The sequence below is a fragment of the Typopeltis vanoorti genome, chromosome 7, assembly GCF_054136105.1.
Source record: "Typopeltis vanoorti isolate ZY-2024b chromosome 7, IOZ_Tvanoo_1.0, whole genome shotgun sequence".
NCBI lineage: Eukaryota > Metazoa > Arthropoda > Arachnida > Uropygi > Thelyphonidae > Typopeltis > Typopeltis vanoorti.
In genome coordinates this window covers 38,194,331-38,216,187 of record NC_143555.1, presented here as the reverse complement: position 1 = coordinate 38,216,187, position 21,857 = coordinate 38,194,331, and the positions used below count along the sequence as shown (strand labels likewise).

General features: G+C 41.8%; 1 protein-coding gene across 1 annotated transcript in view; it reads right to left on the bottom strand.

Annotated features, from left to right (window-relative positions):
- Positions 1-333: 333 nt before the first annotated feature.
- The window catches only part of LOC150104598 (prolactin-releasing peptide receptor-like), an 84,421-nt gene continuing 62,897 nt past the window's right edge, over positions 334-21,857 (bottom strand). The window contains exon 3 of the mRNA XM_090395591.1: positions 334-559. Coding sequence (XP_090251717.1) covers positions 334-559 — 226 coding nt within the window. The remainder of the gene's footprint in view (positions 560-21,857) is intronic.

Here is a 21,857-nt window from a genome sequence, read left to right as displayed (position 1 = left end):
ACGACGAAATGGCACCCGACCCCTTAAGGATTCTCTGTAGTGACCATCTCTGTATCCCAAGTTCTACTGCCCCTTAGAACACTCCCGTAGGTAGAAACCTCTCGGTTAAAGCAATAATAATACTATTATTTCGAGTACGCTTAGGGAAACGATGAACAAACTGCTCATAAACAAGTCGTAGGCTTGGAGTATTTCCTTTACCAACTCTTTATGAACGAAAATAATGCTCAAAAATAAACTTTTCTTCCAATGTCAACAGCAATGCTACAGCTAAATATAATAGTGTAGACTCTAAAAGTGCTCTTCTATGTATATGCATTCGAATGGCATATTTTATGGTGCATATACTGCCGGGGTGTCGAAGGTCAGTAAATTTCTTATTTTGTTTTTTATTCTCTTTGCACCATCCCCTATATTTGACTTAACTTTATCTAAAGACGAAAATAATCTCATTTGAATGTTACTTACATTATACATGGCATAAATAAAGGGATTACAGCAAGAGTTACTCATTGCCAGCCAGTGACAGCAAAACCAAATCACATTGATATATTTATATCTGAAACATAAAGATAGATATCATATTAAATAATGAGAATAAACCTGATATTCTTTATGAAATATTAGAAAATCAAAAATAATGTACAAAGTAGACTAAGGTTTAAGAGTAATCCTATGTTATTAGCAGGTGAGCTAGTTTGTTTATTTATTAATGCGTCTCTCGTACTCATGAGATGCAAAATATTCTCATCAGAGAGTATTGTACTTTCTACTTGAAAATAATTTCTACCTGAATGAAGTCCTTTATCCTCTTTACAGCAAACAGGCGTTTTCAAGACTTTTAAATCGGACCTCTGATACGATATTGGAAGGATTTCTCGTCCACAGACACTTGCGTTTTTATCAGGTAAAACAGGCAAACCGGCCAGAAGAAAATGAGAACAGCCATCCATAATGCACTACGCAGTGTATTACGATGGATACCTTTACCAGTGCATTATGGATGGATTCTTTACCAGAGTATTAATTAGGTGTCTCCTCTACATGTGGCAGTTTTTTATCTGAACTAGCATCCATTAAGCCTCCCATTTCTGCCAGATCTATCAAAACTTGAGAAACAACCCCTCAACATCTCATTTGCAGTCGAACTACATATTCACTGAACTGGCTACTTCTTGTCATCTTTCACTGTACCCATCTGAATTCTGATGGAAAACAATGAAATATTTCAAAAGGCCTATATTCTACAAAGAAACTAATTGATTACGTTTACGTTATTATTGGCTTCCTGTCAACAATTTCATCTATGGGAAAGTGGCTGCAGAGAAGTGTCATTAATCAACTGGACGGACCATATCTGAATAGTAATAAGAATTTCAGGGAGGTATTAAGTCCGCCACTCCAACATGAGAGCAATATTCCATGTTGTCAGATTTAAGTAATTGTTCAACAGAGTAGTATTGTCTTGAGTAAGTCATGTCTTTCCGGAAGCTGATGAAGCGATAGAAGTGATATAGTTGTGCAATGAAACGTTTGAGTCAGTAGTAGAATACAAGGCACTATGAACCAGATCAAGATAAGATAAGGATTTGTGATGGAATTGGCTGATAAGATCAGTGACGTCATTGTGTGTGATTCGTTGCATGACATCACGAGATTGGAATGTTTGGAATTTTTCTGGGGAACAAATGGCAACTCATTGACGTCAGATCGAGTGTTTTGGTTCGCGTATGGAATTCTGGGTGATATTAGAGATAAAGATTCTTGTCATCATTGGTGGGACAATATGAACCAAATAGGGGTAGGATAAATGGGGGGAGCGACATCGGTGTCATGCTTGTGTTGTTATGAGATGTAGATAAGTAAATGGTTTGCGTATGGCATTGTGGGTGATGGTTAGAGATGCCCAACCAATCACGACATGATACGGTTGGGCCCTTTAAACCAAATAGGGTTAGGGTGAATGGGGGAAGCTACATCAGTGGCATGGATGTGTGTTGTTGTGATGGTTTGCATATGGAATTGTGGGTGATGGTTAGAGATAATATAGACTATGACAGTGTCATGGATGTGTGTTGTTGTGATGGTTTGCATATGGAATTGTGGTGATGGTTAGAGATAATATACACTATGGAATGTTCGGAATTTTGCTGTGGGCCGCGATCTGTCAGTGACATCACGTAGTGTGTTTATGTTAGCATATGGGATTGTGGGTGATGGTTACAGATAACATAGATTATTGAATCTTGGAATTCCTCAGGGTGACACACATCCGTCATTGACGTCACGTTGTGTTTTCGGTTGTCTATAGTTAGCAGTACAAATTTAGAAATATAGGTTAGTGGTATTTCATTCGTGTTATTGAGTATGGGAATTTCTAGTTTAGAGTCAAGATATGACGGAAGCATTTAGTCCTTTTCTGAATAATTAATTACAAACACTCATTGGTGTCTCTCTCTCACACACACACACGCACACACACACACACAAAGAAAACAAATATACGTTTTTCTTGTCAATAGATGAGTATGTGAATTCTTAGTTTGGAGTCAAGAGATGGCGGCAGCATTTAGACATTTTCTGAATTAATTAATTATAGGGTATCATTGCTGTCCCCTCAAACATACACTTTTTTTCATATACATAACTCATCTGAATATTTTGATTTGTCTAAAATTTTAATATCTTAAAGTCCATTGCTTTATCTAATTATTTTTATCTTTATTACAGAAGTTTTTTGTTATTGGAAATTTTAGTTTCAAGTCAAGAGATGGGCTCAGCCTTCAGAGATAAAAACGAGTTCTTTTTTGAATGAAAAACCAAATGGCATTTTTGAAAAAATAAAATAAACGGGTTTTAGGCAGAGGGACCCATTCGAAAAATATGTTACAGTCTCCCTTAGACACCACTCCTCAGCACTCTGCTAGAGGAAACTCCATCAATCGGCCCGTTTGGGGAGGTGTTTAGTGGCAGCGCAAAGAAATGGTTTTGCAAAAGGACGAAAATGGCAACGACAACGGCACCAGACTATGGCTTTAGGAAACTGGAACATCTTCTCTCTGACAGGGAAGGAGTAGGAACTGGTCGAGGAAGCCAAGCGCTACTGGCTAGACTTAGTCGGGCTTTCTTCGACCAAGAGGAGAAGCCCTGGAACTGTCGACCTGGATAAGGGGTGGAAGCTTTACTACTCTGGTATGAGCCCGACAATGTCTGCTCAGGCTGGTGTGGGATACTCACAAGCCCCCAGCTATCAGACTGTGTTGCTGAGTGGATCCCATTGGCGGAACGGGTATATGTGTTAAGGCTTCAGAAGAAAAACCATGATTTGGCTGTGGTGAAAGCCTATGCACCTAATCTGGAGTCAGAATACTCTGCCTTCCTAGAGGAAGTGCTTGCTGCTTTTGACAGGGTGGCAGACATGGAATCAGTCCTGCTAATGGGTGACTACAATGCACATGTTGAAACAGATGACCAGATATGGAGGGGTGTGGTTGGGAGGAAGGGTGCCCCTGACCTTAACGCGAATGGGTTGAAATCATTGGACTTCCACTGTACTAACAGCTTGTCCATAATGAATACATTCTTCCAGCACCGAGAAGTCCATAAGTATACCTGGTAGAGGTATACACTAGAACAAAGGTCTCTGATTGACTTCTTTATAGTCTCAGCAGACCTAGGACTTTCGTGTGAGAAGAGGGGCAGAACTATCAACTGACCACCACCTTGTTGTGTGCACTCTACGGCTTCAGAAACCAGATGCTACCATCAACGCTGGTAGGCCTAAGCAGCTGTACCGCGTGAAATGGGAGACATTGGAAAACGTGGCTGTGAGGAATAATTTTGCAGATGACATTTCCTCCAGGTTCAAAGAGATTCCCAAGCGCACTGCAGATGTTGAGGAGGAGTGGAAGCTGTTCAGAACAGCTGTCACTGCCTCTGCACTCTCATTCTGTGGCAGAAAATGGCTCGGCGTGGCAACAGGCAGTGAGAAAATGACACCTTGGCAGAACCAAGGAGTCCAAAAAACTGTCCGGGCAAACAAGGAGTCCTACCTAACATGGCTTAGAGTCAGGTCACCTGAGATACATTTGTGGTATGCTGAGGCACAAAAAACTGCTGTTGAGACAGTGAAGAGAGCAAAGCAGAAGGCTTGGTAATCCTTGGGAGAAAGATTAGACTCATCCTATGCAAATGCAAACAAAGTATTCTGGCAGACCATCCACCACCTTCGAGGGAGGAAATCGTGCACAGCTTGAGCAATTAAGGCCTCTGATGGTGCACTTTTAACAACCGAGAAGGATATCCTCCACAGATAAAGGGAATACTTTGAGAGCCTTCTTAACCTGGGTGGCCCAGCAGTTGTGGACATCCAGGAGATGCAGATCGGGGAAATGACAGCAGCAGAGGTCCATTTAGCAAAAAAATCGCTAAAATCGAGCAAGGCTGATGGCGATGATGAAATTCTGCCCGAAATGCTAAAAGCCTTAAATCGAGACGATGTTCTCTGGCTGACTTCAGTGTGTCAGGCTGCTTGGATATCTCGGCGAGCACGAAAGCAATGGCAGACAGGCATAATAATACTAGCCTTTAAGAAGGGAGACCAAAAGGATTGCAGTAACTATCGTGGCATCTCTCTGCTCAGCCTTCCTGGGAAAATGTATGCTAAGTGCTTGGAAAGACGGTGCAGGAGCATAGTTGGGTCAAATTTCCAGGAAGAACAATGTGGCGTTCGTCCTGGTAGAAGCACAATTGACCAAATCTTCACTTTAAGGCAAGTCTTTGAGAATTCTTGAGAATATGCCAAGAATGTCTACACATGTTTTGTGGAGTTGGAGAAGGCATATGACCGGGTTCCTCTGGATAAGCTTTGGCAAGTAGTACAGGAGTATGGAATGGCGAACTATTAGCTGCCATCAAGTCCCTTTATGAATTCCCAGAGTTTTGTGTCAGGGTAAACAGCACAAAGTCTGAACCTTTCACAGTCGCCGTTAGCCTCCGCCAAGGGTGTGTTCTGTCACCCCTCCTTTTCATTATATTTATGGACTGGATTGATAGGCACAGCTGAGGCAGAGAGTATGTCAGAATTGGAAGATGTAGCATTGGATGTCTGCTTTTTGCAGATGACCTATTTCTGCTTAGCTCTTCCACAGATGACCTCTAGCGAACCCTGGATAGGTATGTAGCTGTTTGTGCAGATGCCGGAATGAAGATCAGTGTGGCCAAAACTGAAACATTTGTGGTCTCAAGACAACCATCCCAGTGCACTCTAAATGTAAGTGGAGTCCCAATGAGGCAGGTAGAGAAATTTAAATACCTTGGGTCCATATTCATAAGTGATGGAAAATGGGACATTGTTACACCTGATATCTTGGGAATATAGTATTCTCAGCTACCATGGTGTAACATGAAGAATAAATATCATAAGTTAAAACCCCTACTTAAAAAAATGAATTATTTAATGGAAAAATTCTTGCATCCAGTAAAATGTATAAAACGTAAGGGTTGTTGTTAATGTAGCTGATAAAGGAAGGAATGTATTAATATTGTAATATGACTTAAAATAAGGAATTCTAACTAAATAAGTAGCTAACAAAGGAAAGTATATATTAATATTGTAATACGATTAAAAATGAGAGTGTTAAGTAAATAAGTAGAAATGGGTGAGTCATAAAATACGTTATGTGAGAGATTAAGTTATTAAGTAGAATTCATAGAAAAGGTTTGAAAGGGGATTAAGTCAGGCTAGCACATGAAAAGCAAAGCTATCGCTTATGACCCATCCCCGGATCGAAACATTGAGAACGGGCTTGCCGATCGAATGACATTTGGCGAGAAAACTCCACCCTAATTGGTCGATGATTAAAAAGCAAGTAGAAGGAGGAGAAAGGAAGTAATAAAAGGTGCCATAAGTGAAGCAGCTATAAAAGGGTTGGTAACCACATGAGAGGAGCTTTTTGGATAGTCACTTTTGGCCTTGGAGTTTGGTTTTGGTTCCGGTGGAATTCACAGGGTTTTCCTGAGTGGCGACAGGGGTGATATCTCCTTGTCACAACACGGAAACGAAAGTGAGCGGGATTTCGATTTCCGTTTTCCTGAATAGGAAGCAAAGGAAAAATTGCCATAGAGTCCTAGGAAAGGAGGGATCTTCTTCGTTTCGACGTTAGTGATAATTATGCAAAGCAGAAAGCTGTAAAGAGATAGATGTCCTCATTGCTAATAGTAGAGCAAATATATGTGTGTGTTAAAGTATTCCAGAGTTACGAGAAGTTATATCAGAGGTTCGTTTGGAAAAGGATAAAGGCCCATACGAAAAGCTCAAGAAAGGTACTGTAAATCATAACCTATGTTAGCTAGAAATTTGTCTGCGAAAAGTATCATGATTCCAATACAGAACTGTTGAAGTTACACAAGGACTTTAGTATATGATAGAATGTGTTATGTGTAGATTGACTAGTGTTAAAGATTTGTGAATGATTAAGAGTACTAAGGTATTTTTGCATGTCTATTATATTGCACAAGATATTTAAATGACATAATTGTGTGTTAGTGCAAATAACGGTAAAACGGAATAGTGTAAATTAAGTAATTACGTATCCTAAGAATTGAATGCCTAATGTAATGTATAAAATAATTGAAATGTCACAAGTATGTGTTAGCAGTGAATGATATGTTAATCTACTTCAGTATGAATAATCAGATAATGTGAATTGATCTAATTTGTTCACATCAGGTGAATTTATGAATTAATGTGTATGGCGGCATAATCACAAATAGCCATATTGCTTGTAATAATTTAATGTTAGTCTGTAAGTATTTTAGTTTAGTATTTGAATTGTACCATGTTTAGAAACTTAATAAACCTTTTGTTCAGTGATAAAAGAGTTGTCTGATGTTGCTAATCCAATGCACCGCTTAAAATCATCGTACCTAATCACGCGGGAAAATTTAATGTTGAGGAAAGAGATTAAGAGTCACGACTGCAATAATATTTAAATACAAAGAGATATATTCGAGATTGACTTTCTCTCTATTTATGACAACATAAATGGTGCAGTTGATAACCACTTGAAAATATTGCACTTAGTCACGTGGAAAATTTAAGTTGAGAATCGAGTTAAGTGTCACGACTGCAATAGTTACACTCTCATATATATTTGAGTTCTTTCTCCTTGTTTATGTATGTAATACCCTAAACTAATTATCCCAAAAGGCGCAGTATAAATAAAAACATTAGGGGTACTATGGGGGGCAATAACTTAGATATTGGTATAAGTTTTGGTAAAATCCCGGGAATAGAAGTTAGAAGAATATAGATAAAAGGAATTCGTAAGATTAGAGTAGAAATCGTAAATTGGGACACAACAACATAGAGCTAGATACTTGAATTGGCTTAGCAAGCTCAATATTGCCGGAGCTTGGCCATTCAGTAGAATTGAAGCAGGAGTTAAGCCAGAAGGCAAAGCTGGCTCTCTTCAATACAGTCTATGTCCCCATCTTCACCTATGGACATGAGAGTTGAGTAATGACCGAAAGAATGCGGACACGAATCCAAGCGGCTGAAATGAGGTTCCTTCGAGGGGTTGCGGGGCTGACAAGACCCCCCCCCACAGAGTCAGAAGCTCTGCAATTCGGGAACCCTCAATACTCAACCGCTGCTTCTCCGTGTTGAGAGATCACATTTACGTTGGTACGGGCACCTGGTCAGAATGCCACAAAAGAGGCTCCCTCAGCAGGCCCTCTTTGCCAAGACAGAGGGTGGGAGGCCACGTGGAAGGCCAAGGATTCGCTGGATAGATTATATCCAAAACCTTGGGTGGACGCGTTTGGGAATCCCACCAGAACACCTGAGTTTGGTGGCAGAGGATCGTGACCATTGGAAGTTCCTCTTGCAGCTGTTGCGCCCACAACCCAATTAGGAAAGGTGGGCATTGAAGATGTATGTAAAATAAACGGAGATTTAAATGGATTACAAGAACTTTCGTATGTAGTCTAGAAAAATTCTAATGATAATTTAGATTAACATTAGAGATAACAATGAGTTCTTTTTCAAATGAGAAACCAAATGACATTTTTTAAAAATTAACGGAGAGATTTAAATGGCTTACAAGAACATTTCTATGTAGTCTAGAAAAATTATAATGATAATTTAGATTAACTTACTTTTTCTCCAGAATGGGTCTTCTGAATGCAAATAGATATTCCAAATAGATGATTTTTAACCATATATTCACATACAACACACACAAAAACACAAGATCTGAAAGAATGAAATTGCTTTAAATAACCTGAAAATGTTGCTCACTCTCTTTCCTTAAGGTTTCTGCCCATTCGTTAATTTCTTCGCACTGTGCATCACCGCTATGTTTCTTTCCATACTTCTGGAAGTGGTTCTCTACTTAGCGACTGCATGGGAAGAAATGTAAACTCATCACTTGCCTATTCTGTTAATTTTCACAAGGTATTGCCATTGTGAAACATTTGGTATTAACACTTGTTTTAACACTTGGTATTTGGACTCATAATTTTTTTTTTCAATCTGCTTGGTTGTATTTTCTCTATTTTACTTTTAAAAATTCTAAATATGTTTTTCACAACAAGTTTAACTAGGATATTACATGAGAGGCAGCAGTTTAGCATCAAGTACGTGCAAATGCAAAGAATGAAGGTTTCAGGTCCCTTCTTTGACTCATTTCCGTTAGGCCCAATTGAATGTTTACCTCTCAGAATGAAATTCATTTCACAATGGTGATATTTATATATTTTTTAACTCATCTATTATACTAGGTATTTTTTACAACACAAATAAATAATTATTTATTCTTATTTCAACTGAATATGTTATCTTTATTAAAACTATACAGCTTCCAAAGATCATTCTTGAGAATCCTGTATTTTTCTTTTCCTTTAGTAAATATTGAGTGAAAGGAAATGAGACAAACTAGGGTTGTAAGTAGTCACTGCTATCCTATTCTGTTAATTTCTTAATTTCACAATGCAGTGCTACAGTCTTGTACAAAGACTTAGTATTTGCACTAGTATTTTTTTAAAAACTAATTGGTTGGTTTTCTCTATTTTACTTTTAAAATTCAGTTTAACTACATATATATATATATATATATATATATATATATATATATATATATATATATATATATATATATAGAAAGTATTTTACCTTGGGTATAATAAATGTTAAATTTACCAAGCTATTTTCATTCATTAAATGCAAGGGGGCCACTACTACCCAGACTACCCAGACCGATTTCGACCTTAATAAAACTATTTCGACCTTTAATAAGGTTAAAACACCTTATGGTAACTTGTTCTGGTAAAATATTTATGAGCTCTGTATTACTAAAATTTTAGTATTTCTAGCCTGGCTCCCACTGATGAGACCTCAATAAAGGTCGAATCCCGTCTCGGTAGTGGCCCCCTTGCCTTTAATGCAAAACATCATACACCTCCACTAGGAGTTGTGCTTTACATTAAGGGTAAATATTAAGATTAGTGATCAGAGCTTATAATACTTTTGCCAGGAGTTGCCTTGGTCTTGCACTACCTGTAGGATCAGCTAGACCTTGCAACACTTGCAGGCACAAACTTGACTTGTTTGTCTGTTTGCTTATTTGGGAAATAGAGAAAAACAGGTTTAAAATAGCTTGGTAAATTTAACCTTTATTATACCCAAGGTAAAATACTTTCTACATTTATATCTCCTCCTGAGATTTTCATTTAATAAGGTTAAAACACCTTATCATAACTTGTTCTGGTAAAATACTTATGAGCTCTGTATTACTAAAATCTTAGTATTTCTAGCCTGGCTCCCACTGATGAGACCTCAATAAAGGTCGAATCCGGTCTCGGTAGTGGCCCCCTTGCCTTTAATGCAAAACATCAGATACCTCCTCTAGGAGATGTGCTTTGCATTAAGGGTAAATACTATGAATAGGGATCAGAGCTTATCCACTTTTTACCATCATGAGTTTGCTTGGTCTTGCACTACGTGTGGGATCACCTTGACTTGCAATACTTGCAAGTCAAGGTGATCAGGCACAAAATTGACTTACCTGTCTGTTTGCTTACTTTGGAAATGGATTAAAACCAGGTTTAAAATAGCTTGGTATCTTTAACATTTATTATACCTAAGGTAAAATATTTTCTACACACACACATACACACACACACACACACACACACACATATATATATATATATATATATATATATATAAATTTAACTGACTAGAACCCGAAAAAGTATAACAAAAACCTTTAAAGCATCACGACTAGCTTCATCGGTGCTGCGACTTCTTCAGGTGAGAAATAAAAACATAAGATATAAAAATAACAAGGTAAAAAACAGGGATTTCCAGCTTAATAAAAAGCAGAATAGTAACAGTCATATATGAATAGATGACCGCATGCTACCGTTGGCATGAGTTTAATGTGTGCGACAGCTAATTTTAGAGCGCCAGTACTGGATTACTGCGCTATGGGAATCATGCAAATTGTAGCTTAGATTGTTGTTCAAATGTGAAGGGTGCAGAACTATTTCTTTTGATTCGATAATTCTTCTTTCGAATACATCCTCGCATATATATAAATTAGTAGTGCGTTCCCAGTCAACTTGATGTGGCTGTTCTTCAAGGTTAGAGTTTGCCGAGAAGAGGACATGACTGGAAAGGGCGCTCGCTCGTGTTCTACTGTAAGAGATGTCACGTCTATGTTCCTCAAGACGAAGTGAAACAGATTTATCTGTCTGGCCAAAATAAGGTCGACCACAGTCGCACAAAACTTTATAAACACCAGGAAAATTCAGTTGGTTGTGTTTTGGTTTTGGTCGACTCAGAAAATAACGAAGTTTTGGCAGAGTAGTATAGTCGGTCTTTATGTTCAATTTCTTCAATATCGTAGCTAGTTTTGTGGTAAGAGAGCTGATAAATGGTAACTGTATATGAGTGATAGGGTTGGAATCATCTTCTTGTCGAGGATGTTGGCGTGGTCTCAAACGTTTGGTGATGTTACGAGACGAATATCCATTATTTAAGGAGGTGTTTTTCAGGAAGTTAAGCTCTGTTTGAAGGTCTTCTTCTGTGGAAGTGAGACATTTTGCTCGATGGGCGAGGGTGGAGATGATGCCCAGTGTCTGAGGTGGGAAGTGATGAGAAGAACCATGTAAATATCTATCAGTGTGGGTGGTTTTTCGAAAAATTGAAGTAAGACAGTCGGGTAATCTGTTGATCTTTAGATCCAAGAATTGGAGAATGCGGTTAATCTCTAGTTCTGATGTGAATTTAATGTTCCATAAGGCTGACACTCCTTTAAGACCTATTGTGGAAGGGACTGACTCACCTGCGTACAATCTGTCTAAATATCTTGCAGCTTCTTTAAAACATTTAGTTGGCAATTCCTCCTTCTTCATCAAAAACTCTGAAGATTTCATCTCAAAAATAAAAAATTTGAATCTTTTAGACTCTGACAGAATGGTGAGTTTTGACATCGTATCTCTGTTTACGAATGTACCTATAGATGAAGTTGTGACTCTTCTTAAGGACAAGGTTTCTAAAAAAATGTTTACTCTTCTAACTCACTGCATCAATTCCGGCTATTTCTGCTACGAAGATAAAATATACAAACAAACTAGCGGTTTAGCTATTTGGAGCCCTCTATCCCCAGTGTTAGCTAACATTTTTCTAGAAGATTTTGAAGAGAAAGCTATTTCCTCAGCTACTTTGAAACCTAAACTTTGGTTACGCTACATAGATGATGTCTTCCTTATCTGGGGACATAATTTAGAGGAACGGCAAAACTTTCTAAACCATTTAAATAACAAACATCAGAACATTAAATTCACATCAGAAATAGAGATTAACGGCATTCTCCCCTTCTTGGATGTAAAGATCAACAGATTACCTGACTGTCTTAAATTTAAAATTTTTCGAAAAACCACCCACACTGGTAGATATTTACATGATTCTTCTCATCACTTCCCACCTCAGAAACTGGGAATCATCTCCACCCTCGCCCATCGAGCAAAATGTCTCACTTCCACAGAAGAAGACCTTCAAACAGAGCTTAACTTCCTGAAAAACACCTCCTTCAATAATGGATATTCGTCTCGTAACATCACCAAACGTTTGAGACCACGCCAACATCCTCGACAAGAAGATGATTCCAACCCTATCACTCATATACAGTTACCATTTATCAGCTCTCTTACCACAAAACTAGCTACGATATTGAAGAAATTGAACATAAAGACCGACTATACTACTCTGCCAAAACTTCGTTATTTTCTGAGTCGACCAAAACCAAAACACAACCAACTGAATTTTCCTGGTGTTTATAAAGTTTTGTGCGACTGTGGTCGACCTTATTTTGGCCAGACAGATAAATCTGTTTCACTTCGTCTTGAGGAACATAGACGTGACATCTCTTACAGTAGAACACGAGCGAGCGCCCTTTCCAGTCATGTCCTCTTCTCGGCAAACTCTAACCTTGAAGAACAGCCACATCAAGTTGACTGGGAACGCACTACTAATTTATATATATGCGAGGATGTATTCGAAAGAAGAATTATCGAATCAAAAGAAATAGTTCTGCACCCTTCACATTTGAACAACAATCTAAGCTACAATTTGCATGATTCCCATAGCGCAGTAATCCAGTACTGGCGCTCTAAAATTAGCTGTCGCACACATTAAACTCATGCCAACGGTAGCATGCGGTCATCTATTCATATATGACTGTTACTATTCTGCTTTTTATTAAGCTGGAAATCCCTGTTTTTTACCTTGTTATTTTTATATCTTATGTTTTTATTTCTCACCTGAAGAAGTCGCAGCACCGATGAAGCTAGTCGTGATGCTTTAAAGGTTTTTGTTATACTTTCTTGGGTTCTAGTCAGTTAAATTTCTTTTTATAAATGTATACATCCCGAGTAAATCCTAATTTCAATAATATATATATATATATATATATATATATATATATATATATATATATATATATATATATATATATATATATATATATATATATATATATATATATATATATATATATATATATTAAAGATACCAAACTATTTTAAACCTGGTTTTACTCCAATTCCTTGGTCTTGCCCTACGTGCATTGTCAGCTAGACTTGCAACACTTGCAGGCACAAACTTGACTTATTTGTCTGTTTTCTTACTTGGGAAATGGAGTAAAACCAGGTTTAAAATAGCTTTGTATCTTTAACATTTATTATACCCAAGGTAAAATACTTTCTACATTTATATCTCCTCCTGAGAGTTTTATTTAATAAGGTTAAAACACCTTATGATAATTTGTTCTGGTGAAATACTTATTAGCTCTGTATTACTAAAATCTTGATATTTCTATTTCTAGCCTGGCTCCCAATGATATGAAGTTCAGTTTGCAACGTATCAGGATAGTATTTATTCATTGTTTGATTTGTTACTAATATAGTGTTTGTTATTTATATTTTTTTACTAACATTTTGCATTTTTTGTATTACCTCTACTAACTTGCTGGTAGTGCGTTTTACGCACTACGGGATTATTCAGAGTCGCAAGACTCTTAATTTTTTTTCCTTTTTATTTCAGATGTAGAGACCAACATGAGTAGAGCAAACACCCGCCCCCCAGACTCGGACATTAGGAGTGGAGATTCCAGGCTTGGAGGATCCCAGAATATTTACAACAGTACTTAAGGAGCTTGTAGGAGTTAATAACATCTTCTCCTTCACCACGTATGGAATAGGACGATTCTTGTTCGTCGTCAAAAATGCGTCCACGAGAGATAAGCTTTTAGAGGGTTCCCCCGTCCAAAGGAAGCAGGTGATCCCAACCATGGTGGGATCGCAGGTTCGTCAACTCAGAATCGACCGTTTCCCTATGGAATACCTAGAAGCCGGAGACGACGTGCTCACCCAGACATTCAGCAGGTTGGGGGATAGTGAGCAACATCAAGAAGAGCGTCTCCAAGGAAGACCCCGCTTGGTACTCGGGAGAAGTTACCTTCACGATGGACATGCGACAGCCCGTTCCAAATCTAGTTAACATCGGCACGTTGCGCGTGATGGTAAATTATCCGGGGGTACAGAGGCAGTGTTTGCGATGTGGCTCGACAGAACATCTCGGGAGTGATGCCCCCGAGCCAAGTGCTTCAACTCTGTCTGCGTCGGGCACATCTCTCGCCAGTGCCCACACCCCTGCCGTAAGTGCTCCACCAAAGAACAAAAAGTAACATCTTGTCCTCTACGAACCTTTGTAGAGCGAGCAGGGGCGCCCATTGAGGCACTTTCACAGCAGCCTGCCCGAGACGCTGGGCAATTTTCAGACTTTCCCACCAACAACGGGGAGAAAGTATTCACCCAAACCATCCTGGGAAAAATAAAAAACGTCCATCTGTAACAACATCAACAGAAGAGACTATTCCCTCCCCACCAACAACATCCGCTGAGGAAGCAATCCCCACCTCGGCCACTTCCAACATTCCATTATCACCGTCGGAAGTAGAACAGCACACAGCCGAGGGTGTAGACGATGCTATGGATAGCACAACACCAGCTATCTCCCCTCAACAACATCAGAGGAAGCTTCGTCTGCAGACGCTTTACAGATCTCCCCTGCAGTAGTCAGCATCCCCCCCCCCTGCAGAAGAGAAGAAGACATGTAAGGGGGAACAACATCTTACACCCCCCAAAGAACCTCCAAAAAAAGAGAAAGGATGCGGCTTCACCTAAACTTGACAAAAACATCGAAGCTGCTCCAGGAGGAGTAGGGACTCCACAACACGGGAGTCCGAAATGAAGCTGGAAACCCCCTCTGTCGCATGAAAGTATTAACTCTCATATTAGGAACATCACCGACTCCCAGTTCAACCTATATGACTTCAGAATTCAAGACAACAAACTGAAAAACTTCAAGGTCAAGAACATTCGCCACGAGTTCGAGCTCCTCTCGAACTCGCGTGAAAACTGGAAGCCAGTCTGCAGGGCGCCGGATACTCTACCTCCCCCCAACAAATAGATTCTCTAAGAAAATACGTGAAACAACTAAGAATCAAAGACCTAGGCCGGGTTTAATAATCTAAGACATCGTAATGTCTTAGATTATTAAACGACTTGCCAGGGCAAATGCAACATTAAGACCAGCATTCTTCCAGTCGCTCCATACATACTTGTACGGCGCCCATAACGTCATCTTGATGGGGGACTTTAAATGTGTGGCGGACATGGCCTATGACAAAGTAGGGGGAAATCCGAACACAGATACTGCTGGCTACAGGCATCTGGAAACCTACATTAGGAATCTCCAGTTGACAGACATCTGGAGGGCTCACAACCCCTACTGTTGGGAGTATACGTGGACAGGCCAAGGCATCGGCACACAAATCGACCGCCTCTATTTGTCACCTTCCTTTGTCTCCAGAGCCGAGAGAATAAGGCACGTTCCAATTAATTATTCCATCTCGGACCACAAATTAGTCGTGCTCAGTTATCATCCATTAGAGGCTGTAGATGTTGGTCAGGGCCCCTAGAAGTTATCACCAGACTTCCCGTCCCTGTTCTCAGCCAAGCTTAACCAATTGTGCTCCACCTGGTGCACCGCTGGCTGGGACTAGGACGCCTGGGCAAGACTAAAACTTACCATCAAAGACAACATGATAAAATGGGGCCAGGAACATGCCTTCCTCAGAAGAGCTCGGCTCCGTGACCTTTACAAGGAGAGGAGCTGGTTCGTGGCCAGCCAACGCCAAGGCTTTCCATGTCACAACGCCATCCGTGACATTAATCTTGACATTGAATCAGAGAGACAGGAGCAGCACCTCCGCTTGGAAGACAGGCAATCGGAAGCTTTTTACAACAGGCGTTACGTCAACTTCCGGCAGGAGCAAACCATCACTACCATCAAAGAAGGCAGGTGTGATCACACCACAACACCTAACATCATAAACACCTTCTGGTGGTACTTCACTCAACTCTACCAAGACAACAGTACCCCCAATGATTGCTCCTGTTGGAATGTCGACCCCTTCCCTGTGCACATCCAAGCAGGGTTGAATGCACCATTTACAGCGGCCGAAATAACATCAGCCTTCAAACAGTGTCGTACCAAGAAATCTCCTGAGCCAGACGGATTAAGCACAGAACTCTACCGAGAGGGCTGGGACTACATCCTCCCCATTCTCGTAGCAATATCTAACATCTTCCTTACCACCGGAAATATGCCACGAGAATTTCTGAAATGCCATACCATCTTCATCCCTAAGACTGACAGGGACCCTTCCATCATCAAGAACTGGCGTCCCATCAGTCTGTCGAACACGGATTACCAGATCCTCGTCCGTGTTCTCAACAACAGACTGAAGATCGGGATGAGATATATCATCAAAAGCACACAAGTGTATGGTGTTCCTGGTAGATCGATGGAGTTCAATCTCATCCTCATCAGAGAAGTGCTACGTCTAGTTAACATCAAAAACTATTCAATGGCATTGTTGACTATCGATCGCACCCGAACGTTCGACAACGTCCGGCATTCCTTTCCCTTTAACATCCTGGCTCCTCAACATCGTCAGAGGAAGCTACAACAACAGCTCCACCCACTTCCTCATCAACGGACACCTATCTGACCCCATTACCATCCAGAAAGGGGTCAAACAAGGGTGTCCCCTCAGTCCGCTGCTCTTTGCTCTAGGCCTTGAACCGTTCCTGCGGGTTGTCAACAACTCCCATGCGGTTAGAGGAATTCCACTTCCTCTCACCACGGATGATTCCAAGGTAATCGCCTACGCGATGACGTGGTGGGCACTATTAGAGACAACGACGCTATAAGGAATTTTTATTCCATCTTAGACAATTTCAAAGTGTCAGGGTTAACATCCAAACCGACAAAACCAAGATCAAGACGTATGGAGTCTGGGACCTGAACAACATCCCTGCAGGTCTCGTCCCTACTGCCGACCCCCCCCATCCTGGGGTCCTGTTTGAAGACCAGCCCATGCTCAACATAGAACATCTCGACAACAACACCATCCAGAAACTCAAGGATTGGACAAATGACAGCTGTCACTCTCCTCCAGGGCCACTGTCATCAAAACCATCGTATGCCCTGCGCTTCAGCACGTCCTGAACATCACCATCATCAGCGAGGATCAGGAAATCCGGCTCTACAGGAAGCCCTTGAAGTTCTTCTGGGGCAATCTACGCCAGGAAGTTGAAATGAAGATCCTTCAACTTCCGGAGAAGCTGGGGAGCTTCGGCCTCCCCTCCTTCAACATCAGATACCTAAGTAATACCGCTTTCCATCTTAGCAGGATACTGCAGATCAACCATCCCTGCAGATCCTGTGCAGTATTTCTTGAGTTTCAAGCTTCCCCTTTTTGGGATCCCAGTCCACCAGGGTCACAAGGCAGACATTGTTCCAGAAGAATACAACAGACTGTGCCAGCTTATGCAACAACTCCGCTCGTTGGGTGTGAACATCGCCGCGATCCGGAACAGTTATACTTGGTACGAACATTTCTTCAACATCCTTCGTACCGATGTTCCTGATCTGGGGATCAACAACAACGAGATCCTCTTCGGCCACCTCTCCAAACATCGAGGCTACCCTTCAAGAAAGGACCTGGCATGGAGGATTGCGTCAGGACACCTTCCAGTTAACACCAACATCTGGTGGTTCAACACCACCCGGAACCCCTTTTATGACTGCTGCGGGAGCCTGGACACCGTGAAGCACGGCTTCTACTGGTGTCCCATTTCCATCCACATCTGGAAGAGGCTAAGCGTCGAGCTCCTCATCCCGCTCCTACTGCAGGAGCAGTCATCTTCCTGCAGTTCGCTCCCCCAGCCAACAACAAGCAGAAGTTAGTGGTATTTATAATTAATGAGCTCACATACCACAGCTGAAATTTTCTAATCCTACTAATCCTCCCAATCTGTTGGATCTCTCTCGGATCGTTTTTTTACAAGTTCTACGGTTCCTTAAGGAAATTTTTACATCTCGAAAGGGAGGCTCTGGATGTCACCACATTTAAGATCAAGTGGTGTTCACCTCCAATCCTGTGCAATGTCAGACACAACACCATCAAGTTTTGCCTGCTGCTGCTTTAAGATCTCCATCTGCAGCAGCAGCTCCACTCTGAATCAATTCCTTGGTCTCTCGTCCCCCCTGAGGTCTGTTTTGTTCCCTGGTCTCCCATGGGGGTTCGGAGAAAAAACCCAGGCAGCGCAGGCCTACTCGAGGCCGGCTGCCCTGATGGAGCGGGTCACCTGGGCACTGGCTAACTCCATGGTCTTTTCGATCTTGTGAGCCAGGAGGTTTGGGATGAAAGGTTATCATCTGATAGCATGGAGCTAGAAAGATGTGAGATATGAGCTGAGCCCTACACTTCCTTTCCCTACTGCCTACCTGCCCTTCCCATCCTTTTCCCTCTCCTGTCCTTTTCCACTTCCCCATCTTCCTTTATTTCCCCACCTCAACCTCGCTGTCACTTCCCTTCTCTTCTTTCTCTTTTCTACTGGCGCACTGTGACCCCGCCCTTTTCGTAGGCTAATGATGAGTTCCCCTGAAGCAGAGTAATCCCCGTCTCCCACCCCATGACTCGGACATTAGGAGTGGAGATTCCAGGAATGGAGGATCCCAGAGTCTTAACTCTACAGCCCTTAAGGAGCTAATAGGAGTTTCTAACATCTACTCCTTCACCCCATATGGAGGAGGACGATTTCTTATTGTGGTAAAGAACTTAGCTTCAAGAGATCAACTTCTGAAGGGTGTCCCCGTCCAAGGGAAGCAGGTGACCCACACAATGGTGGGGTCGCAAGTACGTCAAATTAATATCGACCACGTCCCTATGGAATATTTAGAAGCCAGAGAAGACGTGCTCATACAAACTTTCAGTAAATGGGGAAATGTGAGTAATATAAAGAAGAGCGTCTCTAAGGAGGACCCCACCTGGTACTCCGGTGAAGTCACCTTTTCCATGGACATGCGACAGCCAGTCGCATGCCCTGGCAGATCCAACATCAAGATCCACTTTCTTCCAGTCACTTTATACTTACTTATATGGCGCCCTTCACGTCATCCTGATGGGGGACTTTAACTGCGTGGTGGACCAGGCCTACAATAAATTGTAGGCCAGGTCTCCCTTGTCTCCAGATCCAAAGCTATAAGGCACGTTCAAATTAATTATACCATCTCCAACCACAAAATGGTTATACTCACGTATCATCCACTAGAAGGAGTAGAAGTTGGTCCAGGCCCCTGGAAGTTACCACCAGGCTTCCCATCCTTGTTCTCGGCTAAGCTTAACCAACTGTGATCCACTTGCAGTACCGCTAGCTGGGACTGGAACGCGTAGGCACAACTAAAATCTAACATCAAAGAAAACATGATAAGATGGGGCCTAGAACGTGCCTTCCTCAGAAGATCTTGGCTTCGTGATCTATACAAGGAAAGAAGCTGGTTCGTGGCCAGCCAATGCCAAGGCTTTCCATGTCACAACGCTATCTGTGACATTAATCTCGACATTGAAGTGGAGAGACAGAAGCAGGTGGAAGAAAAGAACACCAAGATCCGACTCCACTTCCACTCGGAAGACAGGCAATCGGCTGCTTTCTACAACAGCTGCTACATCAATTTTCGACAGGAGCAAACCATCACCACCATCGCTGAAAGCGGGTTTACCTACACCACAACACCCGACATCCTGAAAGACTTCTGAGGGTACTACAACAACCTCTACAAGGAAAATAGTACCCCCAGGATTACTCGGTGGAATATTGACCCCTTCCCTGTGCACATCCACGCAGGGTTGGATGCACCAATCACAGCGGCCGAAGTGACATCAGCCTTCAAGCAGTGCCATACGAAGAAAGCGCCTAGGCCAGATGGACTAAGCACAGAACTCTATTGAGAAGCCTGGAACTACATCCTCCCCATTCTCGTGGCACTATTCAACAACCTTCTCAACACAGGGAACTTGCCGCGAGAATTCGTGGAATGCCATACAGTATTCATCCCAAATCCAAGAGGGATCCAGCCAACATCAAAAACTGGAGCCCCATCAGTCTGTCGAACACGGACTACAAGTTCCTCGCCCATGTTCTCAATGACAGACTGAAGCTGGGGATGAGATACATCATCAACAGCACACAAGTGTATGGTGTTCCTGGCCGATCGATGGAGTTTAATCTCATCCTCATCCGAAAAATGATACGTCTGGTTAACCATAAGATGCACTCAATGGCACTGTTGACCATCGATCTCAACCGAGCGTTCGACAGCGTCTAGCACTCCTTTCTGTTTAACATCCTGCAGAAAGTCGGGGTCAGCAGTGGACTGCTTTCTAACATGAACAGCTACACCTGCCTCCTCGTCAACGGACACCTTTCGGATCTCATTAACATCCAGAAAGGAATCAAACAAGAGCGTCCCCTCAGTCTGCTGCTCTTTGCACTAGCCCTTGAGCCATTTATATGGGCAGTCAACAGCTCACATGCTGTGAGAGGGATTCCACTACTGCTCACCACGGATGACTCCAAAGTAATTGGATATGTGGACGACATGGTGGGCACCCTCAGGGAAAACGACTCCATACAGAACTTCTTCAACATCTTAGAGAGGTTCAAAGTGTCGGGGGTTAATACCAACCCCGACAAAACTAAGATCAAGACGTATGGAGTCTGGGACCTAAACAACATCACCATGGGTCTCGTCCCTACAGGAGACCCCCTCACCATCCTGGGGGTCCCATTTGCAGCAGAGCCCGTGCTCGACGTTCAATAACTTACCAACACCACAGTCGAGTGTCTCAAGGACTGGACAAACAGACAGCTGTCACTCTCCTCCAGGGCTACTGTCATCAAGACCATCTTGTGCCCTATGTACCAGCACATCGTGAATATAACAAACATCAGTGAGGATCAAGAACTCCAGCTTTACAGGAAACCCCTGAAGTACTTCTGGGGCAGTATATGCCAGGAGGATGACATGAAGATCCTTCAACTTAGGGAGAAGCTGGGGGCTTTCACTTCCCCATCCTTAACATCAAATACCTAAGCAATACCGTCTTCCATCTTAGCAGGACTACAGACCAATCATCCCTGCAGCTATCCTGTGCAGTATTTCTTAGGTTTTAAGCTTCCCCCTTTTTGGGATCCCAGCCCACCAGGGTCCCAAGGCAGATATTGTTCCAGAGGATTAAAACAGACTTTGCCAGCTAGTACAACAACTCCGCTCATCAGGTGTCAACACTGCCATGATTGGGAACAGTAAGATCATCTCTATAACATCATTCATACAATCATCTCTTTAACATCCTTTGTATCCTTTGTACTGACGTTCCAAATCTAGGAATCAACAACAACAACATCCTCTTTGGCCACCTCTCTAAACATCGAGGTTACCCGTCGAGAAAGGACCTGGCCTGGAGGATAGCCTATGGACACCTTCCAGTCAACATGAATAGGTGGTGGTTCAACAACTGGAACCCACTATGTGGTTTCTGCCAGAGCCTGAACACCATAGAGCATGCCTTTTATGCATGTCCCATTTCCAACTTCATCTGGAGGAGGCCCCCCAGCATGCCACCTTGACCTCTCTGTCACTTCCTTACCCTTCTTTTCCTTCATCATCGAGGACACTCTGACCCCTTTATTTTTCAATAGGACAATGTTGGGTTTTTTCTTTACTCTCACCCACCTCAATAAAAGTCGAAAACCAATCTGGGTAATGGCCCGTTGCCTTTAATACAAAGCATCATACATCACCTCCAGGAGATTTGCTTTGCATTAAGGGTAAATATTAATATTAGTGATCAGAGCTTATTCTACTTTTACTATGA